The sequence below is a fragment of the Pantherophis guttatus genome, chromosome 1, assembly GCF_059756535.1.
Source record: "Pantherophis guttatus breed Tessera chromosome 1, ASM5975653v1, whole genome shotgun sequence".
NCBI lineage: Eukaryota > Metazoa > Chordata > Lepidosauria > Squamata > Colubridae > Pantherophis > Pantherophis guttatus.
The window spans coordinates 114,145,067-114,161,062 of NC_142063.1; the positions used below are offsets into that span (position 1 = coordinate 114,145,067).

Genomic DNA, 15,996 nt, shown 5'->3' on the forward strand with positions numbered 1-15,996 from the left:
CATAAACTGATGTTTTTACAGATAACAACAAAGATACTATCTTTGTTCCAGAATCTGGAATCCATCATTAAAAAACTCAGCACCTGAAATGAAGCCAAAACTATTTTTTACTATTAATACAATTTTATACCTTCATTATCATCAATGTACAAAACTATAAATGCAGCCATACAATAAAAATCGTATCCCTCAGTCCAAAGTAATTTCCTCCTTTCTTTATAAAGTCTATCAAAGAAAAAAAGAGGCAGTTCAATTGCCATTAAGGTTTGGAAGCCCACAGCAATGAAAATATCTGCACAGACTTATATGTCTGTTGCAGAAAGGCCTGGCACCACTCTGGGAGAAAAGTGTTGCAAAATTATCCAGCCAGTGAAGCATACAGTATCTAAAGAAAAACCTTGACCTCTGATCCCTGACTTTCTCACCCCTCTTTGAATAAAAATTCCAGTTTCAGGCATAGGAAATATAGAAACAAAAATAAAAATGCAAAAATAGGTCATGTGAAAATCTAGGATTTTAACGTTTGGGGTAACAGAGTCCCTTCCCTTCCCTTCCCCAAAAAAGAATGCCCCAAACTTTTAGAGGGCTCAAAACGGTTCAACAGGGCACTCTAGTACATGTAGAAGCCCGGGGTAAAGAGGCAACAGAGGCCGCAGCGACTTCCTTTCGGAGCCCGAAGGCCTGACGAAAGGACATCAAGTAGGCCACTGTTCGGGCCCTCTCGTCGCTATGGAAACGGACGGGACGGGTGTGATAGTACGCAGTGAGGTCACAGGGGGAGGGAGCGAGACACGTAGGCGCGAGATGAAGGCGTAATCCACGGCGGCCACTCGCAGGACTCGAGCGCTCCGAGCGCGAGGGGAAGAGGAGCGAAAGGGGCCAGAAGGCGCGCGTGCTCGCTCTCCCAGGGTCCAGAGGCCGCCTTAGAACCGTGGGCGCGAAAGAGGGAGGAAACGCGCGTCCGCTCGCTTGAGGGATTGAAGGGTGAAGCGCGCGCGCCTCCTCGGGGCGCGAGAAAGAGCCCCCCACTCGCCGGGGAACCAAGCCGGGACAGGCAGCTGAAGAGGCGTGGAGCCGGGAAGAGGGGGGGGAGGGGAAAGGAGGGAAGACCCACGCAAGCCGATTGGGTAGGCGGCGTTTAGGACGCCTCCCACCAATCAGCACCGTCGGAGGAGGAAAAAAAAAAAAAAGATTGCCAGCCCGGGGGTGTGTGCTTTTTGTAGCCTCCCCTCCAATCGGAGCAGCGGCAGTCGCGGCTGAAGCCGGAGCAGCGCGCCAATCGCGGGCCAGCCACTACTCGAGAGCGCGGAGTCGGGGATGTCCTACAAGCCTATCGCGCCTGCCCCCACCAGCTCAGGAGCCGCCGGCACCAGCAGCAGTAGCGCCAGTCCCGCCCCCGGAGCCCCGCCGGTCGGTAAGAGCCCCCGCCTGCCCGCCCGCCCGCCTGCTCTCTTCCCGCGCCCGAGCAGCGGTGGCCGGCTGGAAGCCGAACAGGGCGGAAGGCTACACGGCGGAGTCGCCTGGGGTCAGTGGCCGGCCCTAGAGGGTTGCCTCACCTCCCTCCCTCCCCCCCCTCCGCCCTTTTCCTGGCAGGTTTTTCCTGGGCCTTCCAGAGCAGCTGGGTAAGACGGAGGGCTCGGGGGAGGCCGACCAGAAAAGGGAAGAAGGGGAAAAGCCGGGTTGTATTAGAATAGGAAAGAAACAAAATGAATGCATACTTTAAACAAAAGGGGTGGGGGGACCTAAGGCGATTAATATATGTGTATATATATATATATATATGGATAATATGCGGTTGTTTTATCACACTGATTCTTTTAAGGTAAGAAAGAGCTGCTGGTTAAAAAGAATAGCGAACCGGCCCAGAAAAGTGAAAAGTTTAACTTCTGGATGGTAAAAGTGGGGGGGGAAATAAACAGAAGGGAAGCTCAGTCTGCATATTTACAGAGGTTTCTTGATTTATATTCGGTGTGGTGGCATAGAATTTGCAGTTTGTGCTAAGAGCCCCATTAAACTCGGCTGGATTTCTGTTTGAGCAATATAGGGTTGCATAATATCAGGTGAAACACGTTTTGCTAGGTTAGCAATACACTAGAGTTTAATTGAAAAATAAGCACAAAGGAGGACAAGTTACAGTTTTTACTTATAACTCTGGCTAACTAATTTGAACATAGCATAAGTGGCAGTGGCCAGGAAGAAGCAATTTCATGTACATGAGGAATGGAACTGGATCCTGCGGTTTGCATTTCTTGTCAGTTTTTCTGTAAAAAACATTCTGACCGAGTGTTCCCTAGGATCTGGTTACCATGTTTAGGAACGGAAATTACTTTTTTCCTAGTACACAGACTACTAACTCTGCTCTTTGTATATATCTTGGCTTGGGTACAGAAAGTTCCTGGAGGTATTAGTTGTGCTGATGCCCTCCACCATGTACTTATGCTTCTTTTGGCATACTTGAGTATATTATATAGGTTTGAAGATAAATATTGGGATGAATGTATGTATATGCTTGAAAAAGATTGAGATTGACTTCCTGATTGTATACTTACAGGATGTTAATTATTCATAAATAGGTGTGTAAACTAGAGCACAGCAGGAAAAATTTTAGGTCAGCGATGAAGTATATTCTTTGCATAAAGGATATTCAGGTTTCAGGTGTGATATCCAGTTTGATTTTATAATACTTTTATTAAACTTTACAATTAAAAGATGAAAACTAATATAAAAAAAGAAAAATCAGTGAAGAAAAAAGTAGAAAAGAAACAATAAGAATGTAACAAAGAAATATATATTTTATATATTATGCAATATTTTGTTTCTATCCATATTAAGTTAAATTTAGTTCTTTAATTGTAATCTTTAGTCCCTTCTAGTTCCCTCTAGTGTATAGAGTATAACCTTCAAGTCCTGTCAAATCATTTTTCAAACAAAAACATTTCCCCACGGGAATGCTTCTTACAATTAATTTCAATTCCCCCACCCCCATTTATCTGGACTTTTACACTTTTTGTAATTTTCCAAAATCAAAGTTCTAATCACCCATTTACTGTTCCAATAATTTTTTAAGTCCTTAAACTTGTATTTAGATCTTATTGTGCTAGGGATTAAAAGAAATTCACCTAGAGTTGTAAAATTTGTCAATTCAAAGATTCTTAATAGCTGAAAAGCAGTTAACAAGCAATTTCTGAAAGTAATTAGAGAAGGAAGTATGGAAACCAAGTGTCATTAAAGTGCAGACCATGGTTTGAGCAAAGTTGGCTTTCCCTCGATTCCTAGGGCTGGAAACTGCTGTCTTGCAATCTTCGTATGAGGAGCAACTATCTGGAGCAATTGTGGGTGATCTCAAGTCCTCTCTTTGTCCAGAAAGGAATGATAAAATGTTGGTTTTCTCACTGTCACTTCATTCTGCTAGCAGAACAGTCTTTAGTTTGCCATTTTTTCCATGGAAGTCCTCTTGAGTTAGATTTTAGATAGCAAATTGAATTATCAGCCACAGCATGGACAATCACAGGCAGCCAGAATAATACTGTTGGATTTGATCAATCTATCATTTAAACTTCATGTATTTTTGGGTTATTAACTAAATTTCCTACATGCGTGTATTAGATATCTGCAGAACACTAATAGTTTTCAAAGAAAAGAATCAGCAGACTTTTGTTTTATAAAATCTTCCTTTTCTAGTTCTCATATTTTCTTCAGATCAGGGAAGTTAATTGCATGTCTGTAATTACTGTGCTGATGTGGTTGTATAAAAAACTTGTAAGTGATTTAAAATGCTAGACACTTGGTAGAAAACATATTGCCTTTATGCTAATTAGAACTATATGGATGCCATCATTATTAGATAGTGTTAAAGAAAATTGTACAGTATATGATATAACAATTTTGAAAGGACATTTCTTGTGGAAGAAATTTCTACTAAACTAACATGTAGTAGCCATAGGTGAATCATTTGCACAAATTAAAAAACAGATACAGTAAGTTAAGTGGTTCAGAAAAGAGATCCAAATTGTATGCAATCTTGGTAGGGGCCAACCTTAAGTAGTTATTTTTCTGGATTCATCTGATCAAAATAATTGGGTTGCTTTCATACTCACTTTCTACCACACATTAATTCCAAATGATTCATAGTCTAAAAACATACCCTTTATAAGTGGGATAATAATACCCATTTTTCTCAATTAAGGACTTTGTATTTTCAAGTTTTCTATTTTTAGAAACTTGTCCTGAGTTGAATAGTTTTAGTAGATCATAATGTGATACAGGAATGATGAGTAGTGTACCATTTATGTGTACATTTGTATTTTTTACTTGTTAAGTGTCTATCATTTTATAATAAAATTCGCAGGATTACTCATAAAATACTGAAATTATAGTCTACTTTTAGAGTGTTAGGCTCACATGGTTAGGATGAGAAAAGCAAGATGAAGTTGACAGCCAAGAATAATGGCTGAATTCAGATCAGTATAGGGCAGCAAGTTCTCAGTAAAAACCCATAAAATTCTGCTTTATGTTATATATTGGGCTGCCGGAAGTTGAGTTAAAACCCACAAGCTACTGCGGTCAAGACGGAAAAGCCAGGGGGAAGTTGTCTGTTCACATTATAAATATATATATTTTTTACTTCTGCCTCCATTTCTTAAAGAAGGCTTGTTGATACTTCCAAGATATTTTATTCATTTATTTATTAAACTTCCACCTTGTCTCAGTCTAGCAAGGCAAAATCAGTTGCTCATATAATGTTTTAACAAAATACAAAACATCCAAGGTATGATTAAAACAATAACATCATAAAACTCCAGCAAAAACAAAATGCACACAAATAACAAGGGGGGGAACATGACAGCCCCATATAAAGTGAATTACAGTAGTCAGCCAGATGGTAATGAAGATATGAATTAGCTGAGTCCTTCTGCACCAGGTAATGGTGACAATTAGTTTGTCACTCATGATAAGATTACAATGTCAATATAATATTAGAATCTAAAATAAGAGAAGACAGGATGAAGCCTAAAATTAAAATTATTTCAATCCTAACAAAGGAATCAAAGATATAAAACATAATAAACATGCAAGAACAAGCATTCTATTCAAAGACTGGTAAAAATAAGTTAAAATAAACTAATAGCTGCATTCACATATAAGCAGCTGTTTAAAAGTGTATGTGTGAATATATTTGCATTTTTAAATAAACTTTCTAGGATTAGAAAGAATGTAAGCTACATACACTTGTGTAATGTACATAAATATTGGCTTGGCAAGATGTGTACTAGTCCAAGGAAATTCTAGTTTGTTAATGGTGAAAACATTAAATGGTTTACACTTTCAAGAATAAAATTCTTCTTTCATCTCATGTAAATTTGACCACATTCTCCAAATTTAAATTTAGAAACAATTTAATCAAAAATACTTAACATTAAAATAATGGTGTTTATTTTAGTGAGACTATCGAAGATCCTCTATGCAAAATTAATATATTTTAAATAGATGCTGGTAATAAAAATCCTTTCTGGGCTCCAGGTTTGGTTTAGTTTTTTCAGCTACTGAATATATTACTCTAATTCATGCATTTCTGTATATTAAAAAAACTTTCCAAATAAGCGCCCCAAAGTTGTGAAGTAACACATTCAGATATGTTGTGTAATTATTTGTTAGGTATTTATGATAGGAACAAGAAATCATGCAATTAACATTTTTCTTTAAATCATGAAAAATTGTGAATTGGTTAATCACCTCCTTGAGTTGAAATGAATGTTTTGAACACCAAAAATCAATTCTTTATCTAACTGATTGAGGTCTGGTGACCGATTTCCAAGATTAATAATATATTGTTTTTGATCTATACAAAAATAGTCACACCCAATTCCCTTTCCCCTATTTTATATTATATACAAGTTGCAGTAAAACTCTTCCAGTTGTATGATTTATGTCCACTGTCCTACAGAATTATTCAAATAGAAGTTTTGTCATTTGAGAATCAAATTCCCACGAGCAGTTCAGAAAGCCTATATTGTAAATCTGGTTCTAGATTTTTTAAAAACAAAACAACCTCTTAGTTTACTCAAAACAAATCCTTCCATTATTGTCTTAATTATTTCCACAAAGAGAAGTAACAAAATTACAGTATTACTCCCTTTCATGAAGTTCATGAGCCCCAAGTATTTAGATTAAGCAGTAAGCTTAATGCCATCACTTATTTTTCAGCTACCAGTGTTCCATCACCATCTGGTTCTGTCCCTGGAACATCTGCCCCCTTTCGACCTCTCTTCAACGATTTTGGGCCCCCATCTATGGGCTACGTGCAGGTGAGCACATAAGGATGAGGAGGGTCTTGCCCATTGATGGAAATAATGGAAGAAGGATCCTGTTTTTGATTTCTGCTGTTGATCTTGCAGGCTATGAAGCCACCAGGTGCCCAAGGTTCCCAGAGCACATATACAGATTTGCTTTCTGTAATTGAAGAGATGGGCAAAGAGATACGACCTACATACGCAGGTAGCAAGAGTGCTATGGAACGACTGAAGCGAGGTAGGAAGCATTTCATCATAGTATATCAATACAATTACTTTTGTGCAGCTACTCAAATTAGTCCTGTCAGAGGCTGGCACTAGCTGAAATTCTCAGGTTCCTCATAAGTTCACATATATGTGGCTGACTTTCCCAGAAGTTCTGCAAACTTACCAAACTTGCAATGTTGCACAGTGATTAATAGATGACTAATATGCCAATTTCCAATTAACTCTTCCAAGTCATGACTCTTCCAAGTTTGTAATTGAAAGTTGGTTTAAAGTCAGGAAAGAATGAAAAGAACTCCCTAACCCTAAGGCCAGAGCTCTCAGTATTTCCAGCCAAATCAGTTCTCACTAGTGCAAATAGCTATTCCACAGTAGGAACAGGTAGAACCTGCTAGATTAGAATCTATACCCAGCAGGTATAAACCTAGCTTGTAGGGAAATGTTGATTTGTTTCTGCAAGACAGCTGTACAACAGTTCCTTATGTTGTGTACTGCATTGCTGCCAGTTACTGTCTTGTACTTTCAGATTTATTCAAACCCACATATCTGCATTTTGCCTTATATCTTCTGATCGATCTTGAATTTAATTAATAAGGTATATATAAATATTTTATATGGAAGATGCTACAGTTGCAAATTCTGTCACGTATTTTGTGGTTTGTGTTGCTACTTTGAAATCCATTATTCAGCGTACCTTACTCTTGTGACTTTCTTTCTGCAGGTATTATTCATGCTCGGGCACTAGTAAGAGAGTGTCTGGCAGAGACAGAACGCAATGCCCGCACGTAACACTCGCTTCCTCCTGGCACCACCCGTGGAGGATCCTAGCACTTTCCAGCTAATCAACATTTTAGAATCTGGAGTTTTCCCCTTCCTTTCAAATCTTTCTACCAATCAGTGTCTCAAGTCTTAGAACTGTGATCGCCTTCAAAGACCTTTATACCAATTGGCACCTAAGAATCTGAAGTATCTCCACTTGCATCACAGAACTTCCCGTCAATTGGCATTCTGGGAGTATATACAGAAAGCGTTCATTGTGTATATCCTTGGTTTACTAGTCGAAATAATTGCTGGTGACAAGTTCTATATCTTTATAAAATACATGGGGTTTTTGAATAAATAAAAATCTTTAGAATTTGGATTATCTCTTCTTCACTGTGCTTTTCTATTATTATTTTTTAATGTGGTGAGGGAAATATTCTCTACCTCACTAAAATATTCCTGAAGGGCATGTATTGCAAGATATGCTTCCTTAGTAAAGCAGTATGAAGCCCTCTCTTCCTCTTGCAACAAGAGTCTCAACCAGCGATCACTGAGCCTGTATTGGAAAACTTGTAATAAAATGTTTCTACTCCTGTATGACTTGTTTTTGCTGTTATTGTGTCAATGTTAGGAGTATAGTACACCTATGTTAACATTTCATTTCTAAAGCTCCCCCCCCCCCCCATAAACTAGGTTTCTGCTGCTTCCCATTCTCATTGGGGCAAGAGGCTTTCATGAAATAGTTTCATCTATTTGAAGTTGGGTTTTTATTTCTAAATAAAATATTTCTATGCTCCTTCAGCCATTCAAATCTTAAGTGGCCTTACAAGGAGAACAAAAATTGCTAATGCAATAGTCAGTAGAAAATACCCTGTGTTGATTATTATGTATATTTTAACCATCATGAAACAGTATCATTCATCCCAAGCATATTTTCAACTCACTACTTGGCTCTCAAATACACTTTGAAAATGGCAAGTTTGCAAAGCTTTCTAAATATTAGGAATGATGATACAGCTCTTTATTTCTGGTGATACCATACTCAACAGCAAGGGAGCTCCAGTGAAAACGCTTGCCCCAATTCCTCTCTTACCTCATCTTATTGGAGGTTAGGACTCTCAGTACACATGCCACCAACCTTACTTGAGCATGCAGATTTTGCTTGAATATATGGTGGTGCAGATAACCAGGCCCCAAGCTTATATGTGGAGAGAATTCCAGTAATCCAAATAGGAAGTGACATTGAACTGAGATGCATTGGCCTGGCCATGTCTCCTGTTGCAGTCAAAGCTAGGCAAAGGATCTCCAAGGCAGTTTTTACTTGTGCCAATGGGAATGGAGAATCCTCAGACTGTAAACCAGCTCTTCCTGGAGCAACTACTCTAAACATGTTTTGGCTTATGAACTGGGAACCACCCAGCTTTTACTCAGAATAATTTCTTGGTCCCCAGGGAGTGGGTATTAGTTGTAAGGAGGCCTAGATATTACTAGTGAAGCATGGAGCTAGAAGATTCAGTTGTGCCTCCTACAATATATCTAGAAAGGATGCCTTACAGAAGGATACAATAGAATACAAGGGTGTTTAAACCTTCCCTTTTTCCTGTGTTTCCTTTTTTAGAAAAGATAGTTCATAGATGGTTGAAAAATAATACCTGTCAAGAAGAAGAGTAGTTTCAGGATGAGGAATTGTAGAAAAGTGTGATTGAGTGGGATGTATTAAATGATCCCCTCCTACCTGCTGATTCTTCGCAGAGGAAGTTTTAACTATTGTTGAGATAAAAAGTATATGTCTTCAGATGTAAAATGTACTTCAGCCCTTAAACTCTGAATATCATACATTCAGAGGATTATTTAACTGTCCTCCCAAAACTTAAGTGGAGGGGGAGATAATGATTGCTCTATGGACTAAAATATTGTCCTTTTGCCAAAAACCTAAATCGAGTTATCACATGCCCTGACTCGATTTTATGGCTATTTTTAAGCAATTTACCAGAATTATTAAGCAACTAATTAAGTGAATCATACGGTTTAAGTCTGAATCCAGCTTATCAAATAGGTGTTTTCTGCTGGAAAATGGCAAAAGCATTGCAAAACATGATCCCATAAGCATTGGGATATTCTGGGTATAAATACAAGCCAGTTGCCAAGTGACCAAAATGCAATCATGTGACTGGGGGCATGGTGCAGCAGTCATACAAGGACAGTTCATTAGTAACTTTTTTTTTTAGACTGACCTAACTTTGAACAGTCCAGAAATCTTACTAGTTTGGGAAATTAGGTTGAGGTTCACAATTGTTGCTGAGTATTTTTAAACAGTAATGATGGTATTGAATTGACCTCCCTATGTTGTGAATTTTTTAAAGAAATGCTTTGTTAAAATATTATTAAAATTAGTAATGGAAGAAATTTGACTTCCAAATCATACCAAGGTGTGGAATTAGGAAGGTGTGGAATTAGGAAGAATCGAAGATTGCAGGTGTGTCATATATTTAGGCAAAGAAAGTGTATGTGTTGTTCATTTTTTTAAAAATTCTCCTCTCTGATGCTATATACAAAAAGGAGGATATAAAAACTATTGAAATACATTTTAAAATCTTGGCAAAATCATCAAGTGTGTTTACATTTCCCTAAGGAAGAAAAATGGCCCCTGCCCTTTTTGCGTTCTGACACCATTCATCATTAGCTTCAACCCCATCAGTGTTTGGAAGCAGCTATAGATTTCAGGGAATAAAAAGATTTCTCACTCATTGCAGTTGCTTTCATTCTTACGGAGACACCAAGATTTAATTTCTATGCTGCTTTATGATCCTTAAAACAAAATTAATTCTATATACACTTGCTGTCTAGAGGGATGGAAGATATAGTGGACTATCTATCTTCTATATTATTTAATTCACTCTTCTTAATATTATCAAAACAATAGACCAGGGTACTTACGAGACCGCCTTCTGCCACCAGTAGCCTCTCACCGACCAATACGCTCCCATAGAGAGGGGCTCCTCAGGGTGCCGTCGGCCAAACAGTGTCTACTGGTGGCCCCCAGGGGGAGAGCCTTCTCTGTGGGGGCACCTGCAATCTGGAATGAGCTCCCCCCGGAGATACGGAGGATCCCAGATTTACGCACTTTCCGCCATGCCCTCAAAACATTTTTATTCCAGCAGGCTGGTCTCGCTTGACTCTCCCTTTTAATTTGCTTTTATGTTTTATACAAATTGGGTGTTTTTAAATTCGTTTTTTGGGCCAAAATTATTTAATGTACTTTTAAATGGTTTTTAACTTTTGTATGATGTATTTTTATCTTGAGTCCTTCGGGAGTAGGGCGGTATATAAATAAAATAAAATAAATAAATAAAATAAATAAATATACTACTAAAACTCTTGTGTCTATAACCTTTAACTGAATGAAATGGTGCATCATCAGGCCACCATTTTTGAATGAAGGTACCTCCAATGGGCTAACACAGTATGCATTTAAAATCCAGCACCTATAACTCCCATGAAGTTGAAATTTGGCCAAATTTGTAGGTGCTTCAGTGCTACCGCACTGCCATCCAGAGGTTTAGTAAATTGGTCTTATCCTAGCCCTCTGGAGGCCAAGTAAACCAGTTTCATCATTGGCTATTGGAGGTTAAGCTAGTAGGAAATCAGATGTCGCTCCTGCTCTCGTGGCTATTTTGACCATGGTAATTCTGCTTCTCAGTTTAGGAAAGGAAATATCCCTGAAATGATGATCTAACAGTTTACAGGTTATCTAGCAGCTTCTCATATTTTTTATTAATAGACTAACTGCAGAGATGAGTTCACAAATATGGTACCTAAAAATGTCTTAACTAGATTGTGGTTTAGCATGTTATATGAATACTACCAATTAAATATGCATATGAAAAAATGTGCTACAAATCAGATTGGTCTATTTCTGTATAAGCTATACAGTATTAAAATATGGAACTGAACTAAATAGAGGCAGCAGAACTGGATACATATAAAATTGCTGGGGTTTGTATTTAAAACATGAACATTTATTTATTGATGTCTTTTATATTCTGTATCACTACACTCTGCAAGGATTCATGGTGGTGTACAATTACAACCTCAAAGAGTAAAGACAATAGAACAACAAAACAGTAAATCAGCATGATATGCCAAGAGCAAAACAAATAAAATCACAGGTACATCAACATTGCTGCAATTAATATAAATAGGCATTTCATGACCAGATGTTGATCTCTAAACACCATACAAAATATTCTGTTTTCACAGCTTTTCTGAAATTCAGGAGCAAAGGCAGGCAAGAAGCTGTTCCAAAACATGGGCGCTACCACTTAAAAATCTTCATATTTATCTATCTATCTATCTATCTATCTATCTATCTATCTATCTATCTATCTATCTATCTATTTATTTGACTATTCACATAGTCCCCATAATGTGCACCTACATTGATTTTTCTTGAAACAGATAGTCCTGCAAGTACCTAGGTTCTAACCAGGTATAGCTTTCTAGGCCAAAACCAGTACTTTGAATTGTACTTGAAACTGATGCAGCCAATGCAGTGCTGACACCACATATATTATATGTCTGCATGTGAATTGCTGCGTTTTTTAAAATATTATTTACTTTATAGGTCTTTCTAGCCCACCCAATTCCAAAGAATTTTAGCAGATTATAACATATCAAAATATAAAAGCAATATTGGTAATAAACTAAACTAAATCAAATTGTAAACCAATCATCCCTCAGGAGAGACAAAAACAAGCCTAACTGGAGTAATTTTCTTCTGTTCAATGGTGCCCAATTTGGGGGCAAGGTTTTTTAGAAGTGGTTTGTCATTACCTCCTTCCTAGGGCTGAGAGAAAGTGAGTGGCCCAAGGTCATCCAACTGGTTTTGTGCCCAAGGTAAGATTAGAACTCACTCTCTGGCTTGATGCCTTTGCCACTACGTCTAACTGGCTCTCAAGTAGAGTCAAAGGCCCAGTGAAATAAAATTGTCTTTGAAGATCTTTTAACTGCAGCTTGAAAATAGTGTCTTAAGGCTGCTGCCCCATATAGATCATGATGCAATCATCTAAAAGATAGGTGACAATGATGAAGTCACAACCCACAACAGAAAAATGATTGTTGAAACTGATGGAATTTGTAGCGATGGCTAAATTAACTTATTTGATTCAGAGAAAAAAAAAGCAATTCTACATTTATGGTTGACTGGAAACCCTTTATGGATTTTTTGCATTAAATGGAAAAAATGCACATGATTAGTAGTTTTAATGATTAGAAAAAAAGACCCTGAATGATAGAAAAAAGTGACCTTCTTTGCGATTATAGAGTAAGAAATAATTGTGTAATTGTATTTATATTTGCTGCAAAGAAAATCAGAGATTTTTTGTTTCTATTTCGTCTATTCTCTTTCTGCACTTATTTTTTCTTTACTTTTACTTTTTATTAGTGTATTTTACTCTTTATTATGTTATTTGTAAAACTTTTAATAAAAATATGTTAAAAACAAAGATAAGTCACAGAAACCAGAGTCTCTTTGTTTTAGAAAGGTCACAACTGGTGCTGCAGCCAAAACCAGTCCACTCCCCACACAGCTGATCAACAATTGCCAAGCATCTAGAATCTCTTTTGGGGAGTACTTCCCTGTTTAGAGACACTGCTGAATCAGCTAGAATGCCTTAAAGTTGCTGGACAAAGAGTAACTTAACCTTGTACTTTATTCTTTTTCTTACAGCTTTCAAACAAGGACATGTCATTGTTTCAGTTCTAGATGGTGGTATGCATCATCTACATATCAATGACACCTCACTCTAAATCAATGGATGACATCACTTTATGTGCATGGCGTATGGGGGGAATAAAAAGAAAAAAGCTATGGCATCTATGTTAGAAAGGCCAATAGACAAACATTCCTTCCTCCCCCTTCACTTTGGAACCATTAGGAAGGAATCAAATCATTATAAAATAAGCTCTGATTTCCAACCCTCTGACTGCCAATCCTTGCAGGCATTGGGAAAGAGAGGAAAGAACAATACTATGATCCATTGTTATCAAATGTTGCTGAGAAATGTAAAAGGATGATGTCAGGCCCAGCTCATGATCAGCATAGCACAATCCAGCTAAAGTTCAGTTCTTTATTTGCCATATAGACAGAATCTCGCCATACTAAACCAATATTACCCTATTACCTATAACTCTAATGGATATATTCTAGGACGGGGGTATCAAACTTGATGTCATTGAGGGTCACATCAGGATCGTGACCGACCTCGGGGGGGAGGGGACAGGGACGAGTGGGTGTGGCCAGGGTCAGCTCGACATCACTCATGTTGGGGGCGCCTGTGGTGGCCCAAGCACTCTGCCAGCGAAAACAGGTTTGCAACAGTGGTGAAATCCAAGTTTTTTTGCTACCGGTTCTGTGGGTGTGGCTTGGTGGGCGTGGTGTGGCTTGGTGGGCATGGCAGGGGAAGGATACTGCAAAATCCCCATTCCCTCCCCACTCCTGGGGGAAGGATATTGTAAAATCTCCATTCCCACCCCACTCTGGGGCCAGCCAGGGGTGGTATTTGCCGGTTCTCCAAACTACTCAAAATTTCCGCTACCGGTTCTCCAGAACCTGCTGGATTTCACCCCTGGTTTGCAAGCTGTTTTCGACTGCGATGGCCTCCTGTAACCTTCTGTCAGTGAAAGCTCGGGAGGCCCGCCTGAGGGCCAGTCCTTTGTTGTTTCCAGGGTGGGCCCGTGAGCCACATCTAAGCACCCTGCAGGCCGGATCCAGTCCCCAGGCCTTGAGTTTGATATTCCTGTTCTAGGAGATTCTAGGGAGTGGCTATCCGAAATCTCTTCATCTTTCCCTGATCCAGCTCTGGGTTGTCTGTCTCTTGTCTCACTTCCCACCTTGGAATGTGCTCCCTCCTTCCCAAGAAACTGCAGCTTCACCGTAGTTCATCACACCACCTCCCCCTTCACAGACACAATTCATCACAAATTGGCAGGGATACATCTCCAAATACTAATGCAACGTAAACAATGCCATTTCAATCCAATGCATAAGCCTGAAATATTCCCTTCCCCCCAGCCTCTCCATAAATTTCACCTAAGAGATTCAAACCTGGATAAGAGTAATGGTCAGATCCAAGTAACATATTTTCAGGATAGCGCATACTATTACTCCAGTTTCCATGTAATAAGAGTCATACTTACGAGGCACCTATCCTCAGATTCATGAAATAGTATCACTCACTGCAGTTCTCTACCTTTGTTATCAATATAGATTTGACACATTCAGAATTAAGATCTGAGTGGATTTAACTAATTTCACAAGCAAAATGTTGCCTGAAAATCTTGCAGAATCCTGTTTATAGATTTTGCTTTAATGATACTGACATAAAACCACAAGATTTATTATCCTATGATCCTACTGACTAGTGATGGCAAAAAAAAGAGGGAGGAAGGAAGGCCAATACACTTCTTCCTTGTAGCCATGTTGTACAGGAACAAAACCAGAACAGTTTTATTTAAAATTCACCCAGTATAATAATACGTTTTTGTTCTTAGAATTTGCTTGCCATCTAGTGTGTTAACAAATATTTGAAGAACAGTTGTAAATATCTTTTCAAAGGATATTCAGAAAAGATAAGGAAGAAAATGTATTTTTAATTTCGATTGATTTATTTACTTTAATCAATTTGTATGGCTGCCCATTTTACAATAGTGATTCTGGAGGCTGGCATAATGTTAAATGTACAGACACAATAAACAGTAATGTATACAGTATAATGGCAACTGAGGACAGCATAAATCATTAGCAAGTGACTCGCTAATCTCACAAAGCCAATTAATCTCCCAATCCCCATGCCCAGGAAAACAGCCATGTTTTTAAGCTTTCTGAAATGCCAGCAGAGTTGGAACCAAATGACTCTTGGGTGGGGTTGTGATGTTCTTGAGGACAGGCACTCTGACAGAAAAGGCCACTCTCTAGGTCCTGCTAGATGAAATTCTTTGATACACGGGACTTGATGCATGCCTCCTATCAGATTTAATGGACAGGTAGAATCAATTGGAGAGAAGTGGTCCCTCAAATAACCCGGCCCCATGCCACATACAGCTTTATAGATGACAACCAGCACCTTGAATCACTCCTGGAAGCATACAGAGAATCAGTGCAGTTTGCAGAGCAGAGGTGGGCACAGAGATGGGCACACATTGCTACATTCTGGATGGTCTATGTAAAGCATGTTGCAGAAATCCACTTGAGATCTGATCAAGTATGAATAACGGTGAGTAGTGCCTTCTGATCCAGAAAAGGGCACAATTGACATATCTGTTGTGTAAAAGCTCTTCAGCTATAATGGCACTTGTTCTTCAAACAAGAGCAGAGAGTCAAGGATAACCTCCAAACTGCACATTTTATTTTATTTAAACGAACATATCCACTGGCCTCACACAGTAATCCTAGGCAGCTCACAGCAACCAATAAAAACAGCAATGTGCTGTACAGTACTCTGGTTTCTCCTCAAATCATATACATCTCTTGCCTTAAAAACCATCATACCCTTCCCGCTAAGGTGCCAGAACTCTTTTCAATGCTAGCTAAATGCTTGGGGGAAGAGCCAGGTCTTCTTGGCCTTCTGGAAGGCTAAAAGGGTAGAGGCCCTCTCAGTCTCAGGCTGGAGGTTATTTCAAAAGCCTGGATGGCTACAGAAAATCTGCCCTTCTGATGTTC

General features: G+C 38.9%; 1 protein-coding gene across 4 annotated transcripts; it reads left to right on the plus strand.

Moving 5' to 3' along the window:
• Nucleotides 1–760: 760 nt before the first annotated feature.
• CDK2AP2 (cyclin dependent kinase 2 associated protein 2) lies at nucleotides 761–7,874 on the plus strand. 4 transcript variants are annotated; one of them, XM_087881517.1, is made up of 5 exons: nucleotides 1,182–1,525; nucleotides 6,205–6,305; nucleotides 6,396–6,528; nucleotides 7,042–7,110; nucleotides 7,237–7,373. In XM_087881517.1, exons 1-4 carry the CDS (start codon nucleotides 1,318–1,320, stop codon nucleotides 7,104–7,106), a joined length of 507 nt encoding a protein of 168 aa, XP_087737643.1. In that variant the 5' UTR covers nucleotides 1,182–1,317; the 3' UTR covers nucleotides 7,107–7,110; nucleotides 7,237–7,373. The 4 variants fall into 4 exon arrangements, with proteins under 4 accessions (XP_034276158.1, XP_034276160.2, XP_087737644.1 ...); XM_034420267.3 differs by lacking the exon at nucleotides 7,042–7,110 and having other exon boundaries at nucleotides 761–1,414; nucleotides 7,237–7,874; XM_034420269.2 differs by lacking the exon at nucleotides 7,042–7,110 and having other exon boundaries at nucleotides 789–1,525; nucleotides 7,237–7,874.
• The last annotated feature ends 8,122 nt before the right edge of the window (nucleotides 7,875–15,996 follow it).

Excerpts from the sequence above, each read along its gene's own strand:
- CDK2AP2 (XM_034420269.2), top strand. The coding sequence starts at position 1,318 with ATGTCCTACAAGCCTATCGCGCCTGCCCCCACCAGCTCAGGAGCCGCC. Across the intron at positions 1,526-6,204 it reads ACACGGCGGAGTCGCCTGGG|CTACCAGTGTTCCATCACCA; the intron begins GTCAGTGGCCGG and ends CTTATTTTTCAG. Across the intron at positions 6,529-7,236 it reads TATGGAACGACTGAAGCGAG|GTATTATTCATGCTCGGGCA; the intron begins GTAGGAAGCATT and ends TTCTTTCTGCAG.